The sequence below is a fragment of the Serinus canaria genome, chromosome 1A (assembly GCF_022539315.1).
Source record: "Serinus canaria isolate serCan28SL12 chromosome 1A, serCan2020, whole genome shotgun sequence".
NCBI lineage: Eukaryota > Metazoa > Chordata > Aves > Passeriformes > Fringillidae > Serinus > Serinus canaria.
In genome coordinates, this window is record NC_066314.1 from 19,096,410 (window position 1) to 19,122,788 (window position 26,379).

At 37.5% G+C, this 26,379-nt stretch overlaps 2 protein-coding genes across 2 annotated transcripts in view; one reads left to right on the plus strand and one right to left on the minus strand.

Annotated features, from left to right (window-relative positions):
* The window catches only part of HDAC10 (histone deacetylase 10), a 480,741-nt gene that overhangs the window by 278,323 nt on the left and 176,039 nt on the right, over positions 1-26,379 (minus strand). The window lies entirely within an intron of this gene.
* MOV10L1 (Mov10 like RISC complex RNA helicase 1) overlaps positions 1,843-26,379 on the plus strand; it is a 29,140-nt gene continuing 4,603 nt past the window's right edge. Inside the window, exons 1-20 of the mRNA XM_050985903.1 lie at positions 1,843-1,990; positions 3,065-3,249; positions 6,255-6,411; positions 6,816-6,928; positions 7,707-7,897; positions 9,926-10,066; positions 13,960-14,154; positions 14,593-14,847; positions 15,522-15,636; positions 16,974-17,151; positions 17,782-17,852; positions 18,227-18,318; positions 19,050-19,108; positions 19,650-19,765; positions 20,849-20,879; positions 22,018-22,196; positions 22,708-22,854; positions 23,511-23,632; positions 24,436-24,535; positions 24,932-25,096. Coding sequence (XP_050841860.1) covers positions 1,912-1,990; positions 3,065-3,249; positions 6,255-6,411; positions 6,816-6,928; positions 7,707-7,897; positions 9,926-10,066; positions 13,960-14,154; positions 14,593-14,847; positions 15,522-15,636; positions 16,974-17,151; positions 17,782-17,852; positions 18,227-18,318; positions 19,050-19,108; positions 19,650-19,765; positions 20,849-20,879; positions 22,018-22,196; positions 22,708-22,854; positions 23,511-23,632; positions 24,436-24,535; positions 24,932-25,096 — 2,691 coding nt within the window. The 5' untranslated portion in view covers positions 1,843-1,911. The remainder of the gene's footprint in view (positions 1,991-3,064; positions 3,250-6,254; positions 6,412-6,815; positions 6,929-7,706; positions 7,898-9,925; positions 10,067-13,959; positions 14,155-14,592; positions 14,848-15,521; positions 15,637-16,973; positions 17,152-17,781; positions 17,853-18,226; positions 18,319-19,049; positions 19,109-19,649; positions 19,766-20,848; positions 20,880-22,017; positions 22,197-22,707; positions 22,855-23,510; positions 23,633-24,435; positions 24,536-24,931; positions 25,097-26,379) is intronic.

Genomic DNA, 26,379 nt, shown 5'->3' on the forward strand with positions numbered 1-26,379 from the left:
ATAATTTAAGTGTGACAAAAAGGTACATAAACTTGTCAGTGTCCTACTTTTGCTATCAAGGACTAAGGAAAAAGCATTCTGTCCTGGGCCATGTTCCCTAGCCCTGAATGAGGGTTCACACACACATTCCGAAACTAAATGAAATCCACACCTGAAGCTCTGGTGCAAGTTTACATTTAGCATCCTGACCAGCTCTTCCACTTTCTGTTGAGTTAATAGCTGCACTACACTTGTGTTTTTTCACACAATATTTAATTATGCTACTTTAGCTCATTACCTGTATTCCTTCTTGAGTATTTTCACCTCTTTTAGAACCAGCTCTTTGACATATTTTGTTTCTCTGAAGCTGTTTCCTCAGTTCATGTTTCCTAGCTCACGTCTTGGGGCCATGTACTGAACCAAGATCAAAATGTAGATCAAATAGCTTCAAATTGATGCCTTGCTCCCCTAGAATAACATTTGCTCCACCAGTGTAATACAAACTTCTTTGGATTTAGTCCTTCATGTAAACCATCATCTTTTCCAGAAACACAATCTCTTCATCCACCACATTTTTGCCAACTAACCAAAGTGCCCCTGCCGGCACTCCCACTGGAAACTCAGTGAAAGAAAACAGTTGTTAAAATTCTTTAAATCAATGTGTCCAAGAGAGGCCAATGCTCTCTCAGCACTTTTCTAAAAACAGCACTGACTACAGACACTCACGTTTCTCCTTCCAATGGCATCATCTCAGTTACTTCAGAATGAGACACTGGAACCTGTGTGCAGTTACTGGCAACCAAAATTCATTCTGCTCCAGTAACTGTACAGAACTCTCTAACAGTGTAAAATCATCTGAAATGCATTCCTAGCCCTTCTTTTCCTAAATAATGCTGAGTGAACCATACAGCCAGAAACTAAGAAGTTGCCAAGGACAACTGCTGCTTTAGTCACACAACTTAGGCCGTGTATTTTTTGATTTCTACAAAAAATTACACACTGCTCTGCTCAACCTCCTGAAAGCACCTACTCTAACAGCTTTATATGACAGTTCCTATTTAAAATACTGGGATGCTTAGCTTGTAAAGTCAAAAAACTTTCCTTTGTGAAACAGCATTTATTGAACAAAATGCAAAGAGGCCTTATACAAGATATCTGAAGTGTGTGAAGAGAACTGGTAAAAATACAAGCTACAAAGATAGTAAGCAAGTCAGTAAAATCGTATTTCCTCGGGCACTACAGCAGATCCTTTATTAATGATATTAAGTCAAAAACACCCTTTTTTCCCTGTTAGGCAAGTTTACCATGTTCTAGAGTTTATCCTATCATTTTGAAACTGGCTGCTACTGAGAGCATCACAATCCACCAATGTGCTACGTCCTTACTCTTCCAACCCACTCCGTTTCACCACACTGGAGGGCCTCCGTGCCCGGTTTATTTCCAGAGCCACGGAAAGCTCTCAGCCCAGGGGAGGTCACCGCCTGGCCGTGGGTTCTCCCTGCTTCGGGCGTCCCATCGAGGAAACGCTGTCATACACTACGCCCACAATTTCATGCAGCACCACCAGCAAGCAACAAGCTGCACACACCCTTTTCCTTTAAGCTCTTCCACGGTAGCCTCAAGCGACTCCACCTTTCCCGAGCCCTCAAGCGCCACCGGCTGATCCCCTGCAGAGGGCAGCCCCTCGCCCGGCCGCTCTCTGAGGGCGGCCCTAAGGGCTCTTCCTGGCGCCGGGGCAGACCCTGCGCGGGCCCGCGGGCGCCCCCGAGGCGCGTGGCACCGCCGCGTGACCCGGAGCGAGCAGAGCCATTGGCCGCGGCGGCGCGGGCTCGAGGCCTCCGCAGGGAGCCGTCGCGCCTCGGCTGGGCCCGCTGTGCGGTTCTGAGGCGTCTCTGAGGCTGTGGCTCCGGCTCTTCGCTGAGGCGCTCCGGGATGCTCTGTCTCCTTTCTAAGGCAGTCTCCTACTTCTGGAGACGCGCAGATGGTGAAGATGAGAGATGGGCAACCTCTGGTAGGAATTCCGGGCCGGTTGTGGGTTTGTGGTGCAGCTTCTGAGCCGCGAGGCGTGTTCGTCCCCTACGTGACTGGAGCTGAGTGCAGCCCTGTTTCCTTGTGAAACGATGTAGGGAGGGGATTGAGATAATAAGGCATCATTTTGACTTCAGAGCATGTGGAAGTTTTCCCGGAAGTACTTTTCTTGCCGTTTCCTGGGTAGGACAGGTTACTATTGTATTGAGAGTGTGGAGTAAGGAGTAGGAGCTGTGCCCTGGCAGCCAGGAGAGCCAGTCGTGTCCTGGGGTGCATCAGGCGCAGCATCGTTGGTGGGTGAGGGGGGGATTGTCCTGCTCTGCCCTGCGCTGGGAGAGCCTCGCAATCCTGCGTGTAGTTTCGGATGCCTCAATATAAGACCTACACCAACCCATTATAGTGAGCCTAGTGGAGGTTGGGCAAGATGATGATGAAAGGTCTCTGGATTGTTCGGCTTGGAGAAAAGAAGGCTGAGCTGTGACCTCATCACAGTCGAAACCTTTGGGCAGGATGCTGGTCTCTCTCGGAATACCAGTGACAGGACACAAGGACATGGAAGGAAGCTACAGCAGGGGAAGTTTAAATTGAACAGTGGTAAAAGGCTCCTCACTGGGAGGGTGGTAGTCACTGGAACAGGCTTCCCAGGGAAGGCACCAAGTCTGTCAGAGTTCAGGGGGCATCTGGATGATGTGCTGAGTCATACTGTTTAGCTTTAGGTAGTCCTGTGAGGAGCAGAGAGTTAGACCCCCGTGATCCTTATGGGTCTCTTTCAGTGTGAGATATTCTATTAATTTATTTTTTTAAATGGAGCTTAAAGCATGTTGGTTTTAAAAATGTTTGTATTTAACTAGCTTTCTTAATTGGTTGAAATCATAAATTGCCATAAGATTCAAGACTTAATTGTGAAAATAATTAGTTGGCAGCTGTTGCCAACTAATTTCCAGTTGGCCTTTTGGATGGATGAATGGGTGTCCGTTTTAGTAGCCTTCATAACTTTTTGCATAGTTCTATAAACAAGTGATTTGTGTTTCTGTCAACACTTTTCCTTTTGATGCAGGTGAAAAAGCATTGAAAAGGGTACAAGGAGTAGTGACAAGACTTTGCCATGATTATGGGATGATAGATGACACGATAGTCTTCACAAAGGATGTTGTTACAAAAAACATGTTGCTGGCTGTTGGACAAGAAGTTATTGCCACTGTAGAAGAGGATAAAACATCAGGTGGCCTGAAGGCTGTCAAGGTAAGAGGTGAAGATAAGTAGTCTCACTTTCTCCATAAGTACCCTGAGGCTTTGTTTTGGAAGTTAGTATAGTTTTAGCCTCACAAATTCTACAAAATACGAGAAATTGCAAGCTGTTCACCTAGAGGGGATGAGCTGGAGTTTGTGGGTCATTGTTTCATTCTATTGCCTTTCAAATTATGTTTAGTACTGAGTGTCTGAATACAGGTGTAGATGTAGTGAATAAGAAGCTATTAGTTGAGATAATTGCATCAGAAATGTAGTCATAGCTACTCCAGATCTGTATAACTTTTCTGAGTTCTAGTCAATTTTATGTTACTGTTATATGAATGGCTAAGATCAAAGCCGTTTGATCTTGTGCGAAGTTTGCTCTTTTTGCACAAGAGTAACTTATGTTCTTGTGACTAAGAACAGAAATTTTAAAACTTCTCATTGTATAATTTGGTAACTTGATGTTATAGACAATTACAAAAACAAAAATTTTGCTATGGTTTTTGTTTAACACTTCATTTGTATACCTGTTTCAAGCTTGATTATATCTTGTCATGAATTTTGAGGGGAGTTTTACTTCACAAGTCATGTTGAAACCAAATGTAGTTTCATTGATTAAATGAAACCAAAGAAAGACTTAATGGGGAGACAGTTTCGTTCTGTGACCCAAAATTAAACATAGGAAGGTAAACAGGAAGTCTTGTTTCTAAAGTATTACCAGCTGTAGTGCTATCAAAAACCTGGTGTCTTGTAAGATAACCTTATATCTCTTCTTACTTTCTTTTATTTCTCCTTTAAAAATTTAAATTACTTTCTTGCATAAAAACTAAGTATTGTTTGTCCAACAAGAAATATCAGTGCTGTTTGGTAAAATAGCACTCACACACAGTCAGAAAATTGAGTAATTTAAACTTTTACTTTTTTCTTCCTTGTTTTTCTTCTGACTGACAGCTTTCACCATTCTGTTGAAATACTGTAATTGCTCCAAAATACATAAACCTAGTAACTGAGAAAGTGCATATGGATCTACAAAGCAACTAAAATATGCAGTTGTGGCATGTTTTACTGTGTATTCTAGATAATGGCTTTTTCAAAAGTGTGATGATTTTCCTTATTCCTGTTTGTGAACTATAATTCTGCAGGCATCTTGGGCTGTTGGCAGTGTAGTTTGTGGCTGGTGAAAAGCTTTGAAACAAGTTCATGTCAAAAGCTGACTATACTCCATAGAAAGTCAAAGTCCAAGGGCAGTCTTGATTCATAAGGAAGAAGATAAAGCTAATTTCTTCAAAGTCTGTTCTAAGAACATAAATAAAAACCTAAACCATTCTGTACTTTATGATGTATTGCCTTACTTTCCATATAGTGGCACAAATTTGAGATACTGTGAACATTTGATAAGAACAGACAACAGTATTTGAATTGTAGTTGTTTTGCATGGTGAGGAACTAAGTTCCCTTTCAAACCCCTAGTTAGAGGAGAAAATTTCGCTCCCTGACAAGCATAATTAATGACTACTGGAAAAAAAGATGCTTGAATATCAGGACTATTTTCTTCCAAATAACTGAGATGTTATCACTTACCTTTGGGGTTTAAGTGATCTAAAAGGTACTCCTCTGATTGCAGACAGAAGCTCTGAAGCCTGGACACTGCCAGTGCAGTTTGGGGCAAAATCTGGAAGGCGCAGTTCAAGCTTCGGTGGTGTCAGTGTGTTTATGTTACTTGCTTTAAGGAAGAGCATGGTCAGCCTTGGGTGGCCCTCTGCTCAGTGTACTGTTTCAGCTGCTGTTTGGAGCTACTGGCCATGTGGTTTGGAAAGATTGTGGCTCAAAAGTTTGGATTTCAGTTTATTTGAGGTCCAGTCCTAATTAAACTCTGCATGGAATGATTATAGGTTCTGTAGCAGGCTTTAAAAACAGGCTGCTACCAGAGGTAGTAGGAAGGCCATTTTAACCTAGTATGAGAAAGAATTTTAGTTTTATTGGTAGAGAAAACTTGAGAAGTATCAAAAGAAAATGTGTGTTGGGAGTTTTAAGGTGTGTTCATGTCTTAAAAACATTTCTTTAGGTCTACAAATTACTTTCAAGTGTAACTGCATGTGTAGTTTACATGAAATGTAAATTTACTAGTCTTCTGAGTTTGCTTATTCATGTTCTATTCATATGAAGCCATAAAAAGCACTTATCAGAAAGTTTGATAGTCTCAGATCTTCCTGGTGAATGGGAAGATATGTCTGTCAGACTGGAACAAAGTACAGATTTTTCTTAATTTTTTTTTTTACAGTGAGTTTTCATGTTGTCAAAGAAATATTATGTAATAGTAATTCTTTAATGCAATAAAATAGTATTGGCTAAAAAATAAATAGCTATTTATAGTCAACTAGTGTCTGCAAACCTCTGAAATATAGGTAGACTTATGCTCTGCTATGGACTTATGCTATGCTTATGCTAATATGTTCAACAAAATGAATCATATAAAATTTGGTCTGATAGTATGCTTCAGATTGGATCAGACTTCGGTAAACTTACATGTGAGGTGATGATACGAAGAGTCTGTTAGAAGCAGCTCTAGGGGTTTACTTAATCAAATTACTAAAAAGTTAGAGTCTGTATATAAATACATGTGTTTATAAATACCATCTTGAAAACATATTTTTTGTTTCTGAGTCATTTTCTACTTCCAGTTTTGTACAGAGAGATTGCTGGATGCGGTGTTCCTGTCAATTAAAGAAAAATCTTAAGTAGACCTAGAGCAAGGGATGTATGAGAAAGTTTTGAAAAATCAGCCTGTAATTATAGCAGTTGTCAGCACTGCAGCGTACAGGACACTTTAAAAGAGAAGTTACTGTTTATTACTTACTCTTTTTGTGTCCAAAAAGTAACAGCTACAGTAAGTAATTGTCTAATAAGAAGCTTTGTCTCCATAAGCAATTGAAATTTTGTATACTTATTGTAGGAATATGTATTTAATTCTAAGTGTCAACTGTTTAAATGTTTGGGTTATTTTTGTATTAATAGGTAGACACCATCCAGAATACACAAGAAGATTCCAGTCCTACTTGTGATGCCTCTGAACTAAATAAGAAAACATTAATTGGCAGTATTACCTCTCTCTCTGTGGATGGTGGCTATATTAATCAGAATACATACTTTGCAATGGAAGAAGTCTGGGAAGGTGTGTAGGGACTTCTTGTTTCCTCTTAATAGTTTTGTGGATACAGTAGAAATATCTTCTGATAAACTTGCAGTTGTCATCCCAAATAAATTCTAATAGAATATTCAGTGAAACATAGTGAAACAGCCAGACATGGATGGAGAAAGCTGCCCATTCATTCTCACTGAGCACGACCTGCATTTAAGCATGTTAACATGTAAGCAGGTGTACTTTTCAATTAGCATCTCCTCTGTAGTTTGCCATAACCTGCAAAGCAAAGGACTGCACAGTCTTCTTTTTGGACTCAGGGGGTCTGAATAATGCATTGTTCCAGCTTTTATTTAACTTACACAAATTCTGTAGGGGAATAATGTAAATGTTTAATCAATAGTAATTAACCTTGAGAAATGTTCTGTTTTGTATAGATTTCAAACCTTGTGAAGGTGACTGGGTGCAAGCAAAATATTATGTTAACTTGACAACATGGAAGACTGAAGCAGTTGCTGTAAGGCCTTTGAGGTATAAGCAGGTAAACAAGGTAAATGTTCTACACATTATTTTTGGCAATAGGAATCCTGGGTGAATGAGGTTTTAAGTTGGTTTCAGTTACAAATATTGGTAGATCTATAACACATCTTTAATTAAAAGATAAAATGTATTAATTCATCCATTTAGAGCATGTTTGGAAAGTAATCAGGCATTTTGAAAATGCATACATATTTTCATTGAACAGAAAGAGTAACTAACTTATGAATTGCTGATTTGAATTCTTGCTATAAGTTATAATGAGGATGTGTCATGATTGGGGAATTTATTAAGTTTAATTTATTCAAGTGTTTCAGCTTAAAAACAACCACAATCCTTTTTATTTTAATGAAAACATTTGTTTGCTCTAGTAATGCATACACTATTCTAGGTTTATGGTTTATAGTCTTTGTCTTAACTCTATATATTGTATATTTGCACGTCAAGCATAGGAAGAAAATTTACCTCACTACTGCTAGTATGGAAGTATAAATTAGGTAAGATGATCTGTCACAAGAAAGGTATTGTGGTTAAGTCTAGTGTGGATATTGCAGTATGCACTTTAGTGGAACTTAATGCTTATATGTAGTACTTGTGTTTCTTTACTCTTCTAAATCTGAAGATAGGCACAGTGATTCTGGGTTAGGGCTCTGTGTTTACCTCCTGTGAATAACTGAAATTTTAGAATACATTTTTATTAATGCTAGAAGGGCTGCTTCAGGTGAAAAAAATATTATGTCTGTTAGTTTATAAAGATAATATCAAGTAACAGTAAATACAAACAATTACAGGTTCGCATTTCCAGCATCTGTGGAAGAACTGGGACAATAGATGACAGTATATTTTTCACTTTGGATTCACTGAGACTTCCTGATGGTTACTTACCTCGTAGACATGATCTAGTGAACACAATCGTGGTGGAGAGCAGTCAGTCCTGTTACGTTTGGAGAGCTCTCTGCTTGGTGCCAGTCAGCCAGGATGGGTAACATTACTTTGTTCTCTTTTTAGCAGTTAGAGACATGTTGTAGTTGTGCAGCTGACATTTCATTGCATCTGTTAAGCAAGAAATACTGTGAATATTTCCCTAGTTGACTAGAAGGCATAATAGACCATTGGAAAAATCAGAGCATGATATGATTTGGCCCTTGTCTGGCTTTTTTTCTCTTTCCAGAAGGTGGGAACGTGAGTGCTACTAGAGAAGCAAAGCTAGTAGCAGCTGCTCTCAGGGATATTGCTAGGCAGGGAAGGAGTTTTGCATGCATATTAGTAAAATGCCAAGTTCATTGTGTTCCTCTAGTAGGGACTTCACATTTGTTTGAAAACAAATCTTAGTAGAATTTATATAAAAGACATGTTTCTTTAATCTATTTGTCTTAAGTTACAGTGATTATTCAGATATCTGTCCCAAAAGGAAAAGTTTCATGGTTTTAATAATAGATTCATTCAACCTGCAAGTATTGAACTAAGGTTCTGCAGGGAATTTAGATGTTAAATGTGGTATGAGGAGGATCTGGATACACTGCAGAAGAGGTTGAAAAAAGTAGATGATCTTCATTATGGAGAAGAAGCAAAACTTAGGGAAATAATCAACTGCACAAAAGTAAAATGGGCAACAGACCTCAGCAAAGATCTGGAATTTGTCTTTTGAGTTTAAGTGTCTGTACTGTGAAACACACAGTTATCACCTGAATAAATAGATATTTTAACTGTAAAATCTATCACTTTCCATGCTGAGGTCTTGGCAGGATTATGTAGTCTTAAGTCTGCAGGCCAAAAATAAATTGTCAATTGGAAAGTCCAAAGGGAGAGCAAAAGGACATTCTGATATCTTTCAAACATCATCTTTGGGAGATCTCCAGGAAATTTAGCCAAGGCCACATGGTCATATATATGTCTTCAAAGGATCTACAAATAACTATATAAGCTGTTTTCTCTAGAGATAATAGATATAAGAAATTGTACTTAAATGAAACTTTAGGTGTTTACATCATTTTACAAAACAGTACAAATTGTTGACATCTTTTTCTCAGTTGCACCTATTCTTAATGATGGATTTTATATAGAAAATTATTACTAAAGCCAAATTGCAAAAGTAGACCTTAGGGGTGATTTCTCAGGTTAAGTGTACATCTACCATATCAAAAACTGCAGCTTAGGCTGCAGTGGGAGACATCTAGTGGGCTTGGCTAGTAAATTGATATAGCTAATGAAAATCAGCTGCACTCATTTTCTGCTTCAGCATGTCAGATAAGTCAGGGATACTGAGGATGTGTACATATTGGTGAGATTATTAAAGTATTTCTAAATTATTTTCATGCCACTTTATCTAAATGAATAGTTTCTTAATTACACAATAGAAACCATGTGAAAATTTGTTTTTACAGGTCGAAGACACCGAGATTTTATACCTGTGCTCAGTGTTTCAGACAGTAAAGAGCATATGCCTGGTTTCATAGGCATTTTTCATTAGTCGTATGTAATAAAAGTTTTCAGGGGAAGTATTTGGTTTTCAACTAGTTTTTAATTTTGTCCTCAACTTGCTGATTTCAGATAGGAACAGTAAGCAGAAGACACAAGTGGATAGTTGAAACACTTCCAGTTTAGTCATTTTATCTCTTAGCTGTAGTGCTAATCATGCCTCTTGCTAAGGAGCTGCTCTTTGTTGTGTCTTTGCTCACTCCCAAAGAGAGCCATGAAAATGAAATTACTTCACTCACCATTTGATTTAGCTCTTCAGCAGGGATTCATTAACTCCTCAATCATTTTAGTCTTGCATCCAAAGTTTTATGCTGGTTTATTGTGCTGCTGACAAAAGACTTGTTGCTGCTTAAATTAGTTAATCTAATTGTCTTGGAAGTATAAATGGCTGAGAAAAAAATGAACTGTCTCACCTGCTTGTTTCTAAATATTGTGATTGTGCCTTGGTATAGTGTTTCTTAAACCTATGCTGAATCAAAGATATTTGCTGAGCCTATTAGTTAAAAACTGCTACCTAAAATTATTTTTGCAGACAATCTCACTCTAATGATGGTAATGTGGATGAGCCTTATGAAGACATAACGAGAGACAAAGGAGAGTTGAAAGTATCAAAAATGACTGACTTTGGAATTCTGAAGCAGGGGGAATCTAAAAGAATGATGGTTTGGATTGAGTAAGCCTATCTAATTGTTTTAAGATTTCTTTGTTTCTATCACTCTATCTATCTGTTAACCTGTTTTACATTCAGAAGTCTCTTCTTTTTGAGCCTTGTGATTTATGATGTTCAAGTAACCTCCAAATACTATGGAATTAAATTCACACTGAATTTAATGTCTGTAGGATAGTCTTTTTGATATTGAGCATTTATCTTGCAGATAGTGCTTTGAGACTCCCCAGTCCTGTATCTCTTTTCAATCATAGTAAAATCCTTCTGAGAACAAGGATTGAAGCAAAAGCTTGTACTTGTGTGTTTAACTTAAGCTGCAGATACTCTGCCATCTTCCACCTCTTAGAACAAGAGGACTGTTGCATATTTGTGTATTAAAACCAGACCAGAATTTTTCTCTTTTTTTTTTTTTTGGTTTTTTTGTTTTTGTGAACTTGGATGCTAAAGAACTATGTTGATGTATCCTTATGAGGGTTTTGGTTTGGTGGTGGGCGTTTTTTGGGGGTTGGTTGGTTGGGGTTCTGTGTGGGGTTTTTTTCTTATCTGGGCATCAAGGCTTAAATGAAAACAAACCTGCAAATCCATTTTTTGTTATTCTGTGTCTTTCCTAAGAGTTGGCTACCCAATGATGAACTTTTAGCTCCCATTGTTTACATTATACATGGTATTTTTATATGCTTTATATGGTGGTTGATGCAACCTAGAAATATTAACATAAAGCAGAGGTTCTTGTCCTCATTAGTTAGAAGCAGCAGTGCAATTTCTTTCTGATAGGAATTATGAAATAAGGGGAACTAACCTTCTGCAGACAATTGTATTTGACTTCAGGTAGAAATAAACTTCAAGAACATTCACCATGCCCTTAATTATGTAACTAATCACATAACTACTTCTAGGAATAAAGGGAGCGTACCACAGTCCTTAATCAGCTGCAGATTAGCTGGATGGGTGAAAGACAAGCAATTCAGTGTTGAGATTCCTCAAAACTGTGAGAACAGACTATCTTTTCCAATAAATCAAGAAAACCTCTCAAAAGCTGCAATTAATTCATTTAACAACAGTGGAGGAACAACATGTGAGTCATTGAACCATACATCCATTATGAAGAATGGAGTCATTCCAGGTATAGTGAAATGAGAGTGTTCGAATGCTGAATGTTAGCTCCTCAGAAGGACCAGTAGGTTCGTTTGAGAATACTTGCCTATGTTAGCAATAGAAATTGTGATAACAAAGTTTATTGTTATACATTTACTACAGAAGGAATTAATTTTCAAGATACAAATTTATCAAGGACAAAGGAAAAAAATTCCTCTGTGAAAGATGAAAATATGCAAAGTGGAGAAAGTGAGCAAAAAGACCATGTGGAGCAACCAACTAAGCTCAGCAATATTACTCCAGAAATTGTGATATCACCAGGTGAAAAAATATCCATAGTGATTATATGCACACCTGTGTAAGTATTTCTTTCCATTATTTCTAACCAATACAAAACCAAGAAGTAATGAAAATAGACTTAAAAGTTTTGTTTCTGAGCAAAATTCTCTCCTTGGCATGTTGTGCTTTAACCCCAGCTGGCAGCTAATCCTCATTCAGCCGCTCGCTCACTCCTTCCAGTGGGACGACAGGGACAATGGGAAGAGTAAAAGTGAGAAATCTCATAGGTTTATATAAAGACAGTTGGAAATGTAAAGCAAAAGCCACTAACAGAAGCAAAGTAAAACAATGAATTCATTCACTTCCTGTAGGTAGACAGGTGTTCAGCCATCCCCAGGACAGCAGGGCAACCATCACACATGATGGTAACTTGGGAAGACAAATGCCATCACTCAGAATGTCCTTCCTTCTTCCTTCCCCCAGCTTTATATACTGAGCATGATGCCCTATGATGTGGACTATCCCTTGGGGTAGCTGGTGTCAGCTCTCTTAGCTGTGTCCCCTTCCGACTCCTTGTGCACCCCTGGACTCCTCCCTGGTGGGACAATATGAGAAGAGGAAAAGGCCTTGACTCTGTGGTAGCCCTTTTCAACACTGTAAAAACATCGCTATGCTGTCAACACTTTTCAGCACAGATCCAAGCCAGAGCCCCATACTAGCTGCGACGAAGAAAATTAACTCTACCCCAGTCAAAACAGGCACATGGTGTAGTGTAAAGTAAGCCAATACGTATTAGCAAAGCATCTGGAAATCTGTGTGACTTTGAAAGTAGTTACCATTTCAGTGCTTGATTCTGAATTTTTATTGAAAGAAGATTGTAGTAGCTAATGAAGCAATATGAGTGGGAGTAGGTTACATCTCTAAAATGACACAGTGAGGTGAAGATAATGCCTGCAGATAGATATATTCTTAGTAGTAAATCCATTGATCCATGAGCACTGGAGCTAATGCAGATTTCCTGGGAATTCTTGTGTTGTCTGATGTATTTCTTCTAGTCTTTAGTATCCTGTATTACTACATGACCCGATCTCAAGTTTTCCTGTTCTGTGATGGGAAATTCAAGTTATGTATGCTGAAATAGGAAAGAAGAAGCTTTCTTCACTGAAGGTGTAATTCACAGAGGAAGTGGCTTGCAAATCTTAGAAAACCCTTGAAAAAAAAAAAATACTCAGCTATACAAAATACTTTATTCATTCATAGTTAAGAATGGCAAGGGGCTTTGTGGGAGCTCCTGCATTCAAGTAAGAACCTTACATGGAGAAGCTTACATTTGTGTAACTTTCACTTGCTTCCAGCTGTAGCTCTGCAGACTTTGTCTTCCACAGCCATTGATTCCTAGGATGGTAAAGGAAAAGTTGGACAGAGGAAAACAAGGTTTCATTATGCTGCAATAATATTCACACTACTTCTCTTATCATTTTAAATACTGAAGTAAGAGGTAAAAAATTTCTTAGGAGGATGATTTAGCTCTAGTTTGAAGGATAGAGCTGCAGGCATGGCTTGCCTCCCATGGCTTTCTCCATGAAAAAGACATGTAGAAAGAAGGATTTATATTTCACTGCAAATGCATGAAAGTCACAAAGTCTTAGAATCTTCTAATAATACAGAGTAAGCCACACAAAGCTTCATGGGAGGCTGCAGCATAAAGTTAGCAAGTGTTCGCTGGCCACTTAAGAGACCATAAGAGACTGCAAATGTTGACCATAAATTTGGGCAGATCGGTGTCTGTTTTGAGTTTTTATATCAGAGAAAAACAGGATATAGTTTTAACCTGAGCAGGTAGTCTTAGTTGGCAAAAGTGGTTTTCCTGCCAAAGAGAAGGTAAGCTGGAATTCTTCTGGGATGCGTTTGTTTCAGACATGTGGTAGCAGTGTTGGACCATGTAGTTAAAGAATTGCACTGTCGTAGTGCTTGAGTTTTGTAGAAACCAATCTGAACAAACCTCCTGTTTTTTTCTCATGTGTCACTGCCCAAGCAACACTTGCACATATAAAGTATGTTTTCCAGAATTAAAGGATTTTTCCTACTTTCTCCATTCATGTGTTTACAGTTAGGGTTCAGTTCTGAGTAGCCTTTCACAAGGTGCTGCCAAGCAGTTACTGAAGACAGTGAAGGGATTTGCTTCAGGTTCCTCTGATGGACCTGTTTGGCTCTTCTTTTGCAGTAGTAATAATTCCAAGATGTTCCTTGCAACAGAAGTATTAATTCTGTGCCCTAGTATGTTGAGTGGAGGAATTTTGCATTTTATCCAAGATTTTGATGAAATTGTGGGGTTGAGATATTTGCTGTGGTTTTGAGTTGGTATTTTTTGGATGTGTGGGTTGGGTGGGTTTTTTTAATTATTTGGGATACCTGGATTGAACTTAAGGTGGGGTTACTTTCATGTAACTGGAAAGATGTCACGGCTGGGGAAAATGAAGTGTGACCAATTTGATTTTTAGAAGATAACTTCTGCTTACTTGAAGGATTCATGGACACAGTAAAGAGCTCTTGTTGCTTGGCTTTTCTGATTTTACTGTTGGCCGCTATATTGAAGCCACTGTAACAAATGAAGAAGAATTACTTATAGCACCTGTACAACCTTATTCTCCAGGAAAGCCTAAAAATATCCCAGATTCTCAGCTAAGAAAGACAACAGTGGCTGCCCCTAAACACAAAAGGTACTGTCACTTTGAGCATAAAATAATACTTACCTAACGCTGCTCTGTTTGGTATTGTTATATCTGTTCTGTAATGCTGAGAAAGAAAATGTGAAACTGGGAGAATCTCTACATGTTTTTATTTAAGTTGTAAACAAGATGATTGTGGACATTTCTGATAGAAGAGGTTGTTTTCATAATTACTGCTTGGTTTCTTTGTAGGTTTTTCAAACAGAATCTCTAATGTGTAGTGTGGTAGTAAGATAAAAAACTGTTCCTTAGTTTTCTATTTAGTAACAATTGTGTTATTAAGAAAAAAAATGGGAAACTGAGAATAGTTTTCTGAGACAATAAGCTTCTTAATTCTTTACACAACTTTAATGTCTATATCTGACTAATGTCTCCCATCTTTCATTCAAACCTTTTGTTGGTGGTTGTCTATCTTTCTGATTGGTGTAGGTCTCTCTTCAGCACTGCTCTGCATCTGAGGGAGTCCTCAGCTCCTCCCAATTTAGTATCATCGGCAGACTTACTCAGTATACCTTCAAATCTGGCTTCCAAGTCATCTGAGAGGATGTTGAAGAAAACACTTCAGGGCCCTAAGATGGAGCCCTGTGAAACCCCACTAGGGACAGGTCACCAGTCAGATGTCACCCCCTTCACTGTAACCCTTTGTGCCCAGCCTGTGAACCAGTTGCTCACCTGTCACATGATGTATTTATCCAGCTGTGGGTTGGATATTTTGTCCTGAAGGATCCTCTGAGATCAGTATCAAAAGCTTTACTGTCTTGTGATGATGTCAGCCAGGTCTTGAGTATTCAGATGAATACCATCAGGTCCCATAGACCTATATCAATCCAGCAGGAGCAGCAGATCCTGCAGAAGTTCAGGTTCAACTTGGAGTTTATAATTTCTCAGTCATGACTCTCCAGCTAAGGGCACTGTCATTCCCTTAGCCCCTCATCGATGTTGAAGACAGAGGCAAAGAAAGCATTAAATGTCTCTGCCTTGTCTGTGTCCCTGTGTTTGAAGTGACCATCCTCATCCTGTAATGGGCCGATGTTGTTTCTGCAGTGCTTTTTGCTATTGGCATATTTTTAAAGCCTTTTTGTTGTCCCCCACAGTACTGGACAGCTTCACCTTCAGTTGAGCTTTGGCCACATTAATTTTTTTTTCCCTGCAGTGTTAAGGAGCATCTTTGTAAGATCTCTTGCCTTTCTTCCCAGTATAGCAAACTTCTCAGTTGTCCCTTTGAAGGAGCCATTAGTCTGTCATGTGTGTGACTGTGTTTTGGGTTTATAGTCTTGGTGATGTGGCATGTTAATGAGCTGGTTCTTATGTACATTACTTAAGCAAGCTAAATGTTATGTTGTACATTTTCATTTTAGAAATAAGAGAAGGTGGTGTTCAAACTTTCTCCCACATTTTACCATACCAGATGAGTTAAGAAAATGTGTGGAACAGCAGTTAGACATACTGACTTTTCAGCCCCTCCTAGCAGAGGTATGTAAGTGTAGGTTTTATATAAAAGATATTTTTTTATACAGTGTTTTTGTTCAAGCACCTTTAACTTAGGAAGAAATGTATAGTGTATATCTTTAGTGTAAGAGAAGATGACATAACAATTGTCAGGTAGACTTAAACTTCAGTTTAGATCCCATAACTTCCATGGGTTTCAGTATGATAGAGAATCCAAGCTTACAAACCACAAAAGCATAAATGGGAAACACTTCTCTGAAAAGAGAGTTGAAGTGTATTGGGGGTGTACATCACAGAAGCTGAACAAAGATTTCTCTGTATTCTCACTTTCTGGGCATCACTGGAAGGGTTTTTTTAAGGTGTCAGGAAAGTTATTTCATAGAAAATCACAATCTCTTAAATCATTGCAATAACAGAGGATTCTTTTCTGGTTGTTCAAAATTGGTTTTGTAAACATTTTCAGATGTAATTCACTAAATCTTGTTCAAATTCTTACCACAAGTATAGCAGTTTCAGAACACATATAAAACACCCCCCAAAAAATCCATAAAGTCTTAACAAGAATACTGCAATGATTCCTTCTCTAAAACTTTGCTCTGATTTCTGGTAGAATACGGCCACAACTCACTTGTTTTTGTGAATTTGAAGTACTTATAAACTGGAGCTGACACTTTTTTAAAATGTAAGAGGCTATATTGTCTACTGACTAAACATCTCACATTAAACTTGGTGTCAGAGCATTAAGTTAGTAGGTTAGACATCCTCTCTCAAAAAGGAAGATAAAGCCCTGTAGTGTTTATAGTAATTTTACACTGAAGGCCTGCCATTAATGGTTACTTTTTTTTAACCACACCCTAACCTTAGATAGAAGTTGGTGCTGTTGGAGAATACCTCTGCAGTAAGATTCGTTAAGCTCTGAGGGAGAAAATTCAGGTTCTTTCAGCTTGCCGTAAGTCACACGATCATCAGCCAGGGCCGAGACTGACATGACTCTCTCTTTTCAGCTGTCTCTGTCCATGTATTTAGATGTTTTGCTTTCTGGGCATAAATTGAGCATAGAACTCAGTCTGTAGACTGCCCCTGAATTCAGATGGTGAAACTGCTGCTGTAGTAGGGAGAGACTCAGTTAACTCTTTAGCTGAGGGGCTATTGTATTTGAGCTCAAAGACTAGACTAATCTCACTTTGGCTGTTAAGAAGGTTTAAAATACTATCTAGTGCATGGCTGCATATATTTAGGTATCTTATTTGGCAACCTAGTTGCTGTACAGTCTGTCTCAAGAAGTGTTTTGTCTAATGTTAGCAATAGTGAGTTCTATATCTTAGTGTACAACAACAATGTATAATGTTTTTTTTTTCCAGCGTCTTAATCTAGATAATTATAAAGCAAACTTTTCTACTCTTTTATGGCTTGAAGACATCCAAGCAGAAATGGATTTAAAAGATTACTACATGAGTGGGGTTACTTTAAAAAGGAATGGGAACTTGTTAGTGCTGGAAGTGCCAGGAGTAGAAGAGGGCAGACCTCGCCTGATTCCAGGTAGAAATGAATGTGAGATAAAGTCAAATGGCATGTTGATGTATATTTTCACAATGAAAACTATATTGTTTATTCATTTGTTTAAAGAAGTCTTTCAGATATTTGAGTATCAAGTTATTTATTTAGGCTGCTAGACAGGGGACCAGGGACAGGGGACACAAGGACACTCTGTTAGTGTCTCGGTCTTACGGTGGCTGCTATCTAAGCACCATTGCATGTGTCTGTTCTTACAGAGGGTTCAATACTTTAGGATTTTTCTTTTTCAATAATCGGTGGGGCTTTCAGCAAAAATAAATTGTACAATGTAGTAATAGCTTAAAAAGCAACAAGTGTAGCAAAAAGGCTGGGAAAGCAGCTAAAATTAAATTCAGAATTTCAGGTAATATAATATACAAAATAGTGTTTTCAAGAGGTTTTGTCTGATGGCATCAATACTAGATGCCTTTTATAATATACAACTACGTATGGCATTTCAAAACAGTACTGATGGATACAGCAACTTTGCTGAAGTTAGCCTCTTCCAAATTCCTAGTTTAAACGTGCAGTAGGGAAGGAGAAATTACATGCTGGAGTGAAGATGTTACTATTCCTTGTAACAGTATTTTACCTTTTAACTTTGTTTACAACTAGGTGATAAGGTGATCTTGAAAAGTCAGGTCTACTCAGATCATATAATAGAGTACATTGCCTATGTCGCTGAGGTAAGCAAAGTGTTTATCCTCTGGAAAATACTGTGGTCCACAGGCTTTATAAGGGAATCTTGCAATTCCTGGAGTTACAGACTTTTTTAACCTGACTTCTGGGAAGATAGGTTTACTTTATCTATATTTTGACTGATGATTTTGTATTTTTGTTGTATTTTTGATGACTATGGCTTCCCTATTATTTTGAGATTATAATCTTTGCCTGCTCTGAAAGAACTTTTAACATAATCTAGATATGGAATGTGTTGTTTGTAGGTAAATCTAGAGTTACTTTTTGGAGTTGGTGGGGGGTTAAGTGCTTTCAGAAGTGCTTCTTTGTATTTAAAGTACTAAATCTTCATCAGTATCCTGACTTTTTATCTTTGTAACAGATATGTGAGGAAGATGTTACTCTTAAGGTTAATGCTGACTTTGAACGTGCTTACAACTTGGAGCCCATGGATGTGGAATTTGTTCATTGCAGGTGTTTTTATAAGCTTACAGAAAGCTGTGTTGAATGATTCCTCTAGTAGAATGATGTCTAAAATATGACCATCAACTGTTTATTTTAGTGGACACAGAGAAAGACATAATTAAGATCTTGCCAATTTTTTCACTTCTTTTCCTCAACGCACCTTTACCACTACCATGGTTAAAAGACTGTAACTGTAAAGTGTTCAAAGAGTTGTTATCTTAATCATTTCTAGATAGTCACACTGATGTCAGACAAAATGGGGAGGAGTGAGGTGGGGTGTTTGGGGGTATTTGTTTTAGATTTTTTTGGTTGGTTTGTTTTTTTCTGTACTAATATGGCTGCAAGACTATGCAGGAAGTAAAAATAGTGGGTGATAACCTCCAATTCTTTTATACTTTTGTTTTATTCATGGGATGTTGTTACCTGTTTGGAGTTACATAATCTTCTCTGTAAATTCAGCTTTGCAAAGAAGTTCCTTGAATGTGTTGAACACCAGGACATCTTTGTATCACTGAAAAGCTAGAGACTATGTGTGTCAATATTATTCATAGCTAAGCTGTTTATACTTCTGCAGCATATTGCCCAATATATGCTTTTTTTTTTAAATACACATTTTGTATAAGACCTTTTTTTTTTTTAATACGCACTAAAAAGTACCAGGTAACTTATAGGAGTGTGCTGTCATAGTATATGGAAATGTAAGCTTTTACTTTAATTACAAATCTGTATTCTGGTTCCAGTATTCCCAGCAGGCGATGCCAGTTGGCCATTCAGCAAGCTGTGTACCTGGGTGAAAAAGGTACATTTCATTTGACTGTTAAGCTGTCTAGAGGAGTTTCTTAGTGAGGAGTCTGGTGGGTTTTATTGCTTTCACATCAGGGCATACTGGAAGAATGCACTATAATTTGTTCTTACGGGAGTTTCCCATGCCTTAGGGGCTTTTTGTTTTAGTTTGGTTTTTAAGAGGAAAAAACAGTGCTGAAGTATAGAAGGTTTTGTCAAAATTATTTCATCTGTGAGCCATCACAGGCAGGAGGAGAGGAAGCAAGCTTTGTGAACTGTTAGAGCCAACAAGAAATGCAGGAATCATGCATACTGCTATAATAACAGCCAGTGAAATGGCCATGCTTTGTGTTACCTCAGAATTTATTAAAAAAAACTGATTTCCTGTTTCATGAGTTGAGGAATGCATGTGAATTTAGCATATTACCACCTTAGTTCTGATAAACCAATTTTGGCAGCTCAGACTAAGCTGATGTATCAACAGTAAAATTAATCAGTGAAACATGCAAAGCGTGTGTTTGAAATTTCTCTACTTTCTTTTTCTCTGCTAAATTTAGTGTTATTTCCAGAAAGGCTTGTGTTGCAATCACCACAAGCTATCAAGACCCAGAATACTACAGAGTATTGTGCTGTTGATGATGGCCCTAAACAGCCTTCACAGCAGGAAAGTAAGGTAACTATTCTGTAAGTGTTCCTTAAAATGTTCCTTCATTCAGATTGGTACCAGATACTTACTGTACAGCTATTGCCAGAAGGGAATTGCATAATGGAGTGTCAAAGAATCAAAGTTGTATTCTGCTGCATTCTAATGACAGAAATTTTGGAGATGGGAGATTTTATGATAGCTGATACTATAAAGCTTACAAAATGGAAAGTGCATATTTAAAAAGTGTGTGATTGTGATGGAAATTGTCAGATTTGCCTTAGACTAATTTTCATAGCTACTGTTGAGTAGATATGTTAGTCCAGTCAATGTGGCAGGAAATAATTTTTTAATAGAAGATAATCATCCTGTTCTGAGTAGATTTACCCAGGCTCAACTGCCACTTATAATATATTAATAAAATGTAGAAAGGACTTTTGGAGGGTACCTAATTCTCTTTCCTTTTTGAAGCAAGACTGTCACCAACACTAAATCAAGTCAGCTTGGGGGCATGTGGCAGCATTTCTTTATTTTTGTCTAGAGTTTTCAAAGTGCCTGCATAACCTGTGCTTTATCACCTTTACACTCAAGATTTTTTCCTAATTCCCTAATTATTTCACCTGGAGTTTGTGCTTTACAAGAAGGAGTAATCAAGCAATCTGGTTTGGAATCAGTATTTTTAAGATGTTTGAGGCATGAGGTGCAGAACCTTGCCAACACCACATTCCCTACAAGCAGTTTTCTCCTGTGCTGCAATCTGAAGGAACGTGTCCACCAAGGAAGATTAATGTATCTTTCAAAGTGGTCTGGAATTTGACTGTTTGCTTTCATGGAAGCAAACAAATTATGTAATCATGGCTTCAAAATCCTCATCTGAGCCTTCAGAGTATTTTTGAAATAAATGTAATGTTAACAGAGCCAAAGTATTAGAAATCTTAAACTTAACATGGAAATTCCTGGCACCTTCACCTACTATTACCTTTCTCTCTTAATGGTAGATATTCTGATTAATGGGAAAAAAATTAAAGCTTAGCAACTTCAAAAGTATCAGGGAAGATAGTTGCCTGTCTTCTTAAGGTTATAAATGCATTTATCTTCACCTTTCCTTTTCAGGTCAAAAAAAAGCAGAACAAGCAGACAAAAGGTATGACATCAAGGGAGGTGAACATAACAGAGGTGATGAGAGTAACTCTGCAAACAAGCCAACTTGGTATATTTTCTGTGCTGTAATAATAAGTATCATATCAGTAAATCAGGGCTAAGTAAGATAGCTTTAAGATGTCCTTGTGCTCTGCCTTTAAAGACAAGTTCTAGAAATACTAGCCAGAAGTTTCTATGGAGGCTTTTGGTGCATTAGTTAAACATCTATAATTTGCAGAATATAGAATTATTTGGGTTGGAAAGGACCTTAAAGATCATCTAGTTCCAACCCCTCTGCCATGGTCAGGAACACCACTAGACCAGGTTGCCCAGATTTCGTCCAGGCTGGGTTTGAACACTTCACTTTGGGGGAAGGGGGAGCAAGCATCGGATGATTTATTTTGTAATGAATAAATAGTTATTTCCCAGTCATTTACTCAAAACTTTTTCATCATGTTCAGAATTTTCAATTTTTTATTGGGATGCTGTCTCTCATCTTTAGGAAAGCTTTGCTAAAGATCTAAAACTTTTTTAAGTATCCTGGATTATTCCTAGGCTTTTTTTTTGAAAGTATGACTTTAAATATCATTGTGGCGAAATGCCTAAGAGGAGAGTGGTCATGTCATTTTTTATCAAAAGTGTGCTAAAGAATTACTGAGAAATTACCTAGAAGGCACTTCTCTCCAAAGGTTAATAAGATTCTGCTGTGGAAAGCTAAAGCTAAACTAATTCAGACAGGATTAAGAAAAAAAAATTCTCACATTTGTAGCAGAAGGCTGATCATGTAGTACCGGTACCATTCACAAAGTGCCACTTACTGGAAGTTGCTCAGGTTTTGCTGTTCTAGGACAAGAAAGTGAAGTGGATTCTAAAATTACTGAATAGAGTTTTTATTGATTTTTTGGTTATGTAATCATGCTCCTTTTCTGCCTTTCAATAAAGAGCCAGTACACTTTGGAAATATTAATGGCTTATTTTCTACTTTGTATTAAATGAAAATGGAATTTTAAAGAAATTCATTGGTTGTTACCACAAAAGGAAAACAAAAAATGTGCAGAACTATATTGTGAATTGGAATTGCATTAATCTACATACGTTAAAAGTATATGTGGGGTTCTGAGATATGCTTGTCTTGATTATAGTTGGTGAAACTGTGGCACTTAAACAGAGAGATGGGGAGTTTTTCAATCCTATGCTGAATGTGCAACAGAAACTGGCAGTGAAAAGGATACTGAGTGGTGAATGTCGCCCAACACCTTATCTTCTCTTTGGACCACCAGGAACTGGAAAAACAGTAACAGTAATTGAAGCTATTTTACAGGTAGTAGTAAATAACAAATCAGTCGTCTCTAGTCTTTTCCATGTTGGAAGGTTTATAGTATTTCTGTAAGTGCCATCGTATTTTTTTCCAAAGGAGTTTTCAAAATACTCTTTTTAAATAATTTTCTACAGCTCCATAAAAGGAGGCAAATCCATCTTCATATGGATTTAAAAGAATTCTGAATGGTTTATTTTCAAGCCTTTTTGTCTTTAAAACTTCAGTGAACAGTGTCTACCTTGTGATTCCAGTAGTGCATAATGTATTCATGAAACAAAGGTATACATTAATATGATAATCATTAATTAGTTCTGTTATGCATACACTCAGTTTGAGACTACTTAGTCATGACTGTTGGCAGGAGCATTACTGAACTGCAAAAGAATGAATGGAAATCACACATGTGCAAAACTCTTATGGGTTCTGCATTTGGTGAAATAAAACGGGAATGTTTGCACTACTGCTTCTCAAATAACCTTTTTTGTTTTTTTAATATCTGTCTTCTTTAATGTAGATACACTTTACTCTGCCAGACAGTCGGATTTTGGTATGTGCACCATCAAACGCTGCAACAGATTTGATTTGCTTGCGGTTGCATCAAAGCAATCTCTTAAAACCAGGAACTATGGTTCGAGTTAATGCTGCCTTCAGGTCAGCAGAGGTAAATATTACAGATACCTGCCACTTAAGATTTCTATTTTAATATTTTTACCTTAAAATACTGATTTAGTATTTTAACTCTCAGTGGCTATGAGGCTGCTTAGGTTTGCTTAGCATCCAGAGTATTATATTGCTTCAGCTTTTCCAGAAGGTTAACTGGAAAGTTGATCATAATGCTTAATTTGATTGTATGAGCATAGGATCTTCACCTTTTTCTTGCTGTGAATAACTCTACAAACAGCAAATAGGCAATGGTGGGGATTTTTGATTTCATTTAGATTTTTTTTGTTATCAGTCCAGGTTAAGACTGCTTAAACAGAAAGTAAGCAAGTAGGATTGTCATCTTGTATATGTATTTACATGTAAGTGTCTGTATACAGAGATATACATTTGTATATATATATACATATGTGTGTGTATATGTATATATGCACATATATGTGTGTGTATATATAGAAATTATCCTTAAAATAATGCAGAGATGTCTTGCATATGTACTATTTTGCTTAGGCAAATTAATTAATTCATTTTGGTGTATGAATGCGTATTAGTCTGTGTTTTGCTCAGCTTTTAAAATAGTTTTCAGAGAGCTTTTCTATTCAAATTTAAAAGTTCTGTTTTAGGCTGGCAAGTTGTTTTACCTTTTTGTTTCTGCAGCAAATTGATGACATGGTGAAACCTTACTGCAAAGATGGTGATGATATTCAGAAGGCATTGTGGTCCAGGATTGTAATTACAACATGCAGCAGTGCAGGATTGTTTTATCAAACAGATACACGGTACAGTACTATAGATGGGAGTATCGCAGAAGTGGCTTCATGACACAAACTCCAGAGCTTTTACAGACTGTCTGACCTGTAACTTGGGCTGTTTTAATAGTTTATTGCATGAACCTGTATTGTGTAAGAGAGCAAGGCACTTGGTTTTAGTAATGTTTAAGCAGAAACTTTCCCCATGGTAAATTTAAGAATCATCTTGAAAAATGTTTAAGATTTTTGAAACAATAATGTCTTGTCTGCCGCTGGTGGAAATTACATTCCTCTTGACAATCACTTTGGCTCAAAATGATTGCCACACAAAAAATTACAATGTATTTGGCTTTTATCAAGTCACCTTTACTAACTGTAAACAACTATCATATCAAGTTCTTTTAACTAGAGTTGTCTCTGACTTGGACTTTAACTTCGGAAAAGGACAGTCTGAAGCCTCACTATCTCGAGTTGTTTGGCAGAAACAAAGCTTGGGGATTGTCTTTGCTACACCAAGTGCATTGTTTAATTCAATATCTTAAGGAAACTGAGAATAAGGGAAGCTTTTCTAAGTATCATAACTTTGCTACAATGCTTTAATTAAAGTTTGTGTATATCAGAGTATGTAAGTGAAATCAAAGATGAAAAATGAAAGTTAGGGGGTTGTTTTTTCTATATTTCCTTCTGGAAATACCCAGCTTTGCTCTGTGTCCATGGGGTTGCCTGGCACACTTGACAAGGATGTTAACACAATTGCTGAGGTCAACCACAGGGTGGCAGAATGAGCTAATTTGAAAACAGCCCTGTTTCAGGTTAATGTTACTTAATTATAGGCTTGGACATTTCACTCATGTGATTCTGGATGAGGCAGGTCAAGCAAGTGAACCGGAGAGTCTTATTCCTATTGGATTGATTTCAGAAGCTGATGGACAGGTAGTTCTATTAACATCATTTACTGAAAGGGAAAACGTTTGTTTATTATTGTCATATTTTGTGGATTATGTAGAGTGCAAGCAGCCATTTTCTGGTTATGAGTTTTTTAATAGAGATTATTCATGCATTATATCAATTCTTAACACTTAAACAAGTTTCTTTACATCTAGTACTAGTCTATGTTGGGAGGACTGGTTCTGTGTGGGAGATATCAAAGTAAAAGATGTGTTTTGTTTAAGATAACGTACTTCTGTCCTTTGCAAACAAATATTTGAAGGAAAGCAGAATACTTTATATGAATTGATCTCTGAATTTTGAAACGTGTGTCATTATAAAATGAAGTTTCAGTAATAATTGTTTTAATCTAAAATGGATGTTCCTAAATTTCGTACACAGATAATTCTCGTTGGAGATCCGAAGCAGTTAGGGCCAGTAATAAAATCTAAACTTGCACAGTCTTTTGGATTAAGTATGTCCTTGCTAGAAAGACTGTCATCAAGAGAGCTGTACCTGAGAGATGAGGATGCTTTTGGTGCCTGTGGAGCATACAATCCTTTGTTGGTAAGTTAAACTTTTCATCAACCTTTTTCAGCTCAATCAAAAAAGAAGTTGTGGTTTCTTACCACCATTTTGCTCCCTGATGCTTAGTAAGTCTAGCTTGAGCATGAATTCTGTAGAAATGCTTGATTTGTTTGCATATGTAGTCTGAATAGTAAAAATGCTGAGTCCTTCAGCATGTTAAAACTTTTCTTTGAAGGGATCCTCTATTCTAAAGTATCATAAGTCAAATATGGTGCACTAAGTACAGTTGTAAATAATAGCTTAAAATTCCCTTTCATGTTCATAGTGCAGGTTTACCATAACTTCATTTTTCACAGATGAAAAAGCACAATGTCTGCTTTTAACATAAAAAGACAAACAGAGTCTCTTCTTTGAAGATTAATTTTGCAAACATCATGTTTCACAAAGGGAAGAAGAGAAATTGTTCTTTTTTCTGTATCATGTCTTGCTTTGAAGGATAGCTTCCCCAGACTCCTGTATGGACAAGGACCTAAAATCTATGTTAAGTGGCAGAGGTAGCATAGTATTTAAAAAAGTAGAGATGTTTGAGCTGCTTTTAATTACTGATCAGCCCCAAAACATAGGGCTGATGTTAAGCTTCCTAAGATGCCTTCCTATTCTCATGCTAACATACTTCAAAGGACTAAATTGAGAGCAAAAGATGGCTAGATGACCATGGAAGTAGAGAAGGGAGGAAATTTGATGGCAGATTTAAGGGTGAAAGTGAGGGTGTTTGGACCTGGGCTTTAGATCAGGTTCAGCCTGCTGAAAAACCTGTCACACTTCCTCCTAAAATCTCTTAGTGCAAACTCTGGTCATTGTGTTCCTTACACAGTGCTGAAGAAGAATTGGCATAGTGAGAGACTGGGAAATTGGGAGGGCTTTAAGGATAGGTTTTGACTGGAATATCCTATGTCATCCCTTTTACAAGACTAGGTTTTTTTCAGCTGGTTATTACTTTCTGGAATGCTTTCTTAAGATTATTCTTTCATTTAAAGACAAATAGATGTTTTAAGGCCAGCTTTTGTCAGCTGCTCAGATGCTCCCCATTTGCGTCTCAAGACTTCTTCAAAAGAAGACATTGTTCATCCATTCAAACTCCATGGAAATAATCTGGCTCTTAAAAAAAGGAGAATGTGTCTATACATCAAATGTTTCAAGAAACTGGAGAATGATCCATTTGTCTATCATGTACATTCAATTCTCTTTGTTTCTCCTTTAGAGGGGAAGGAGATGGTCCTTCAATAAACTGCTTTGGTGTACTTCTTACTTACAGAAGACCA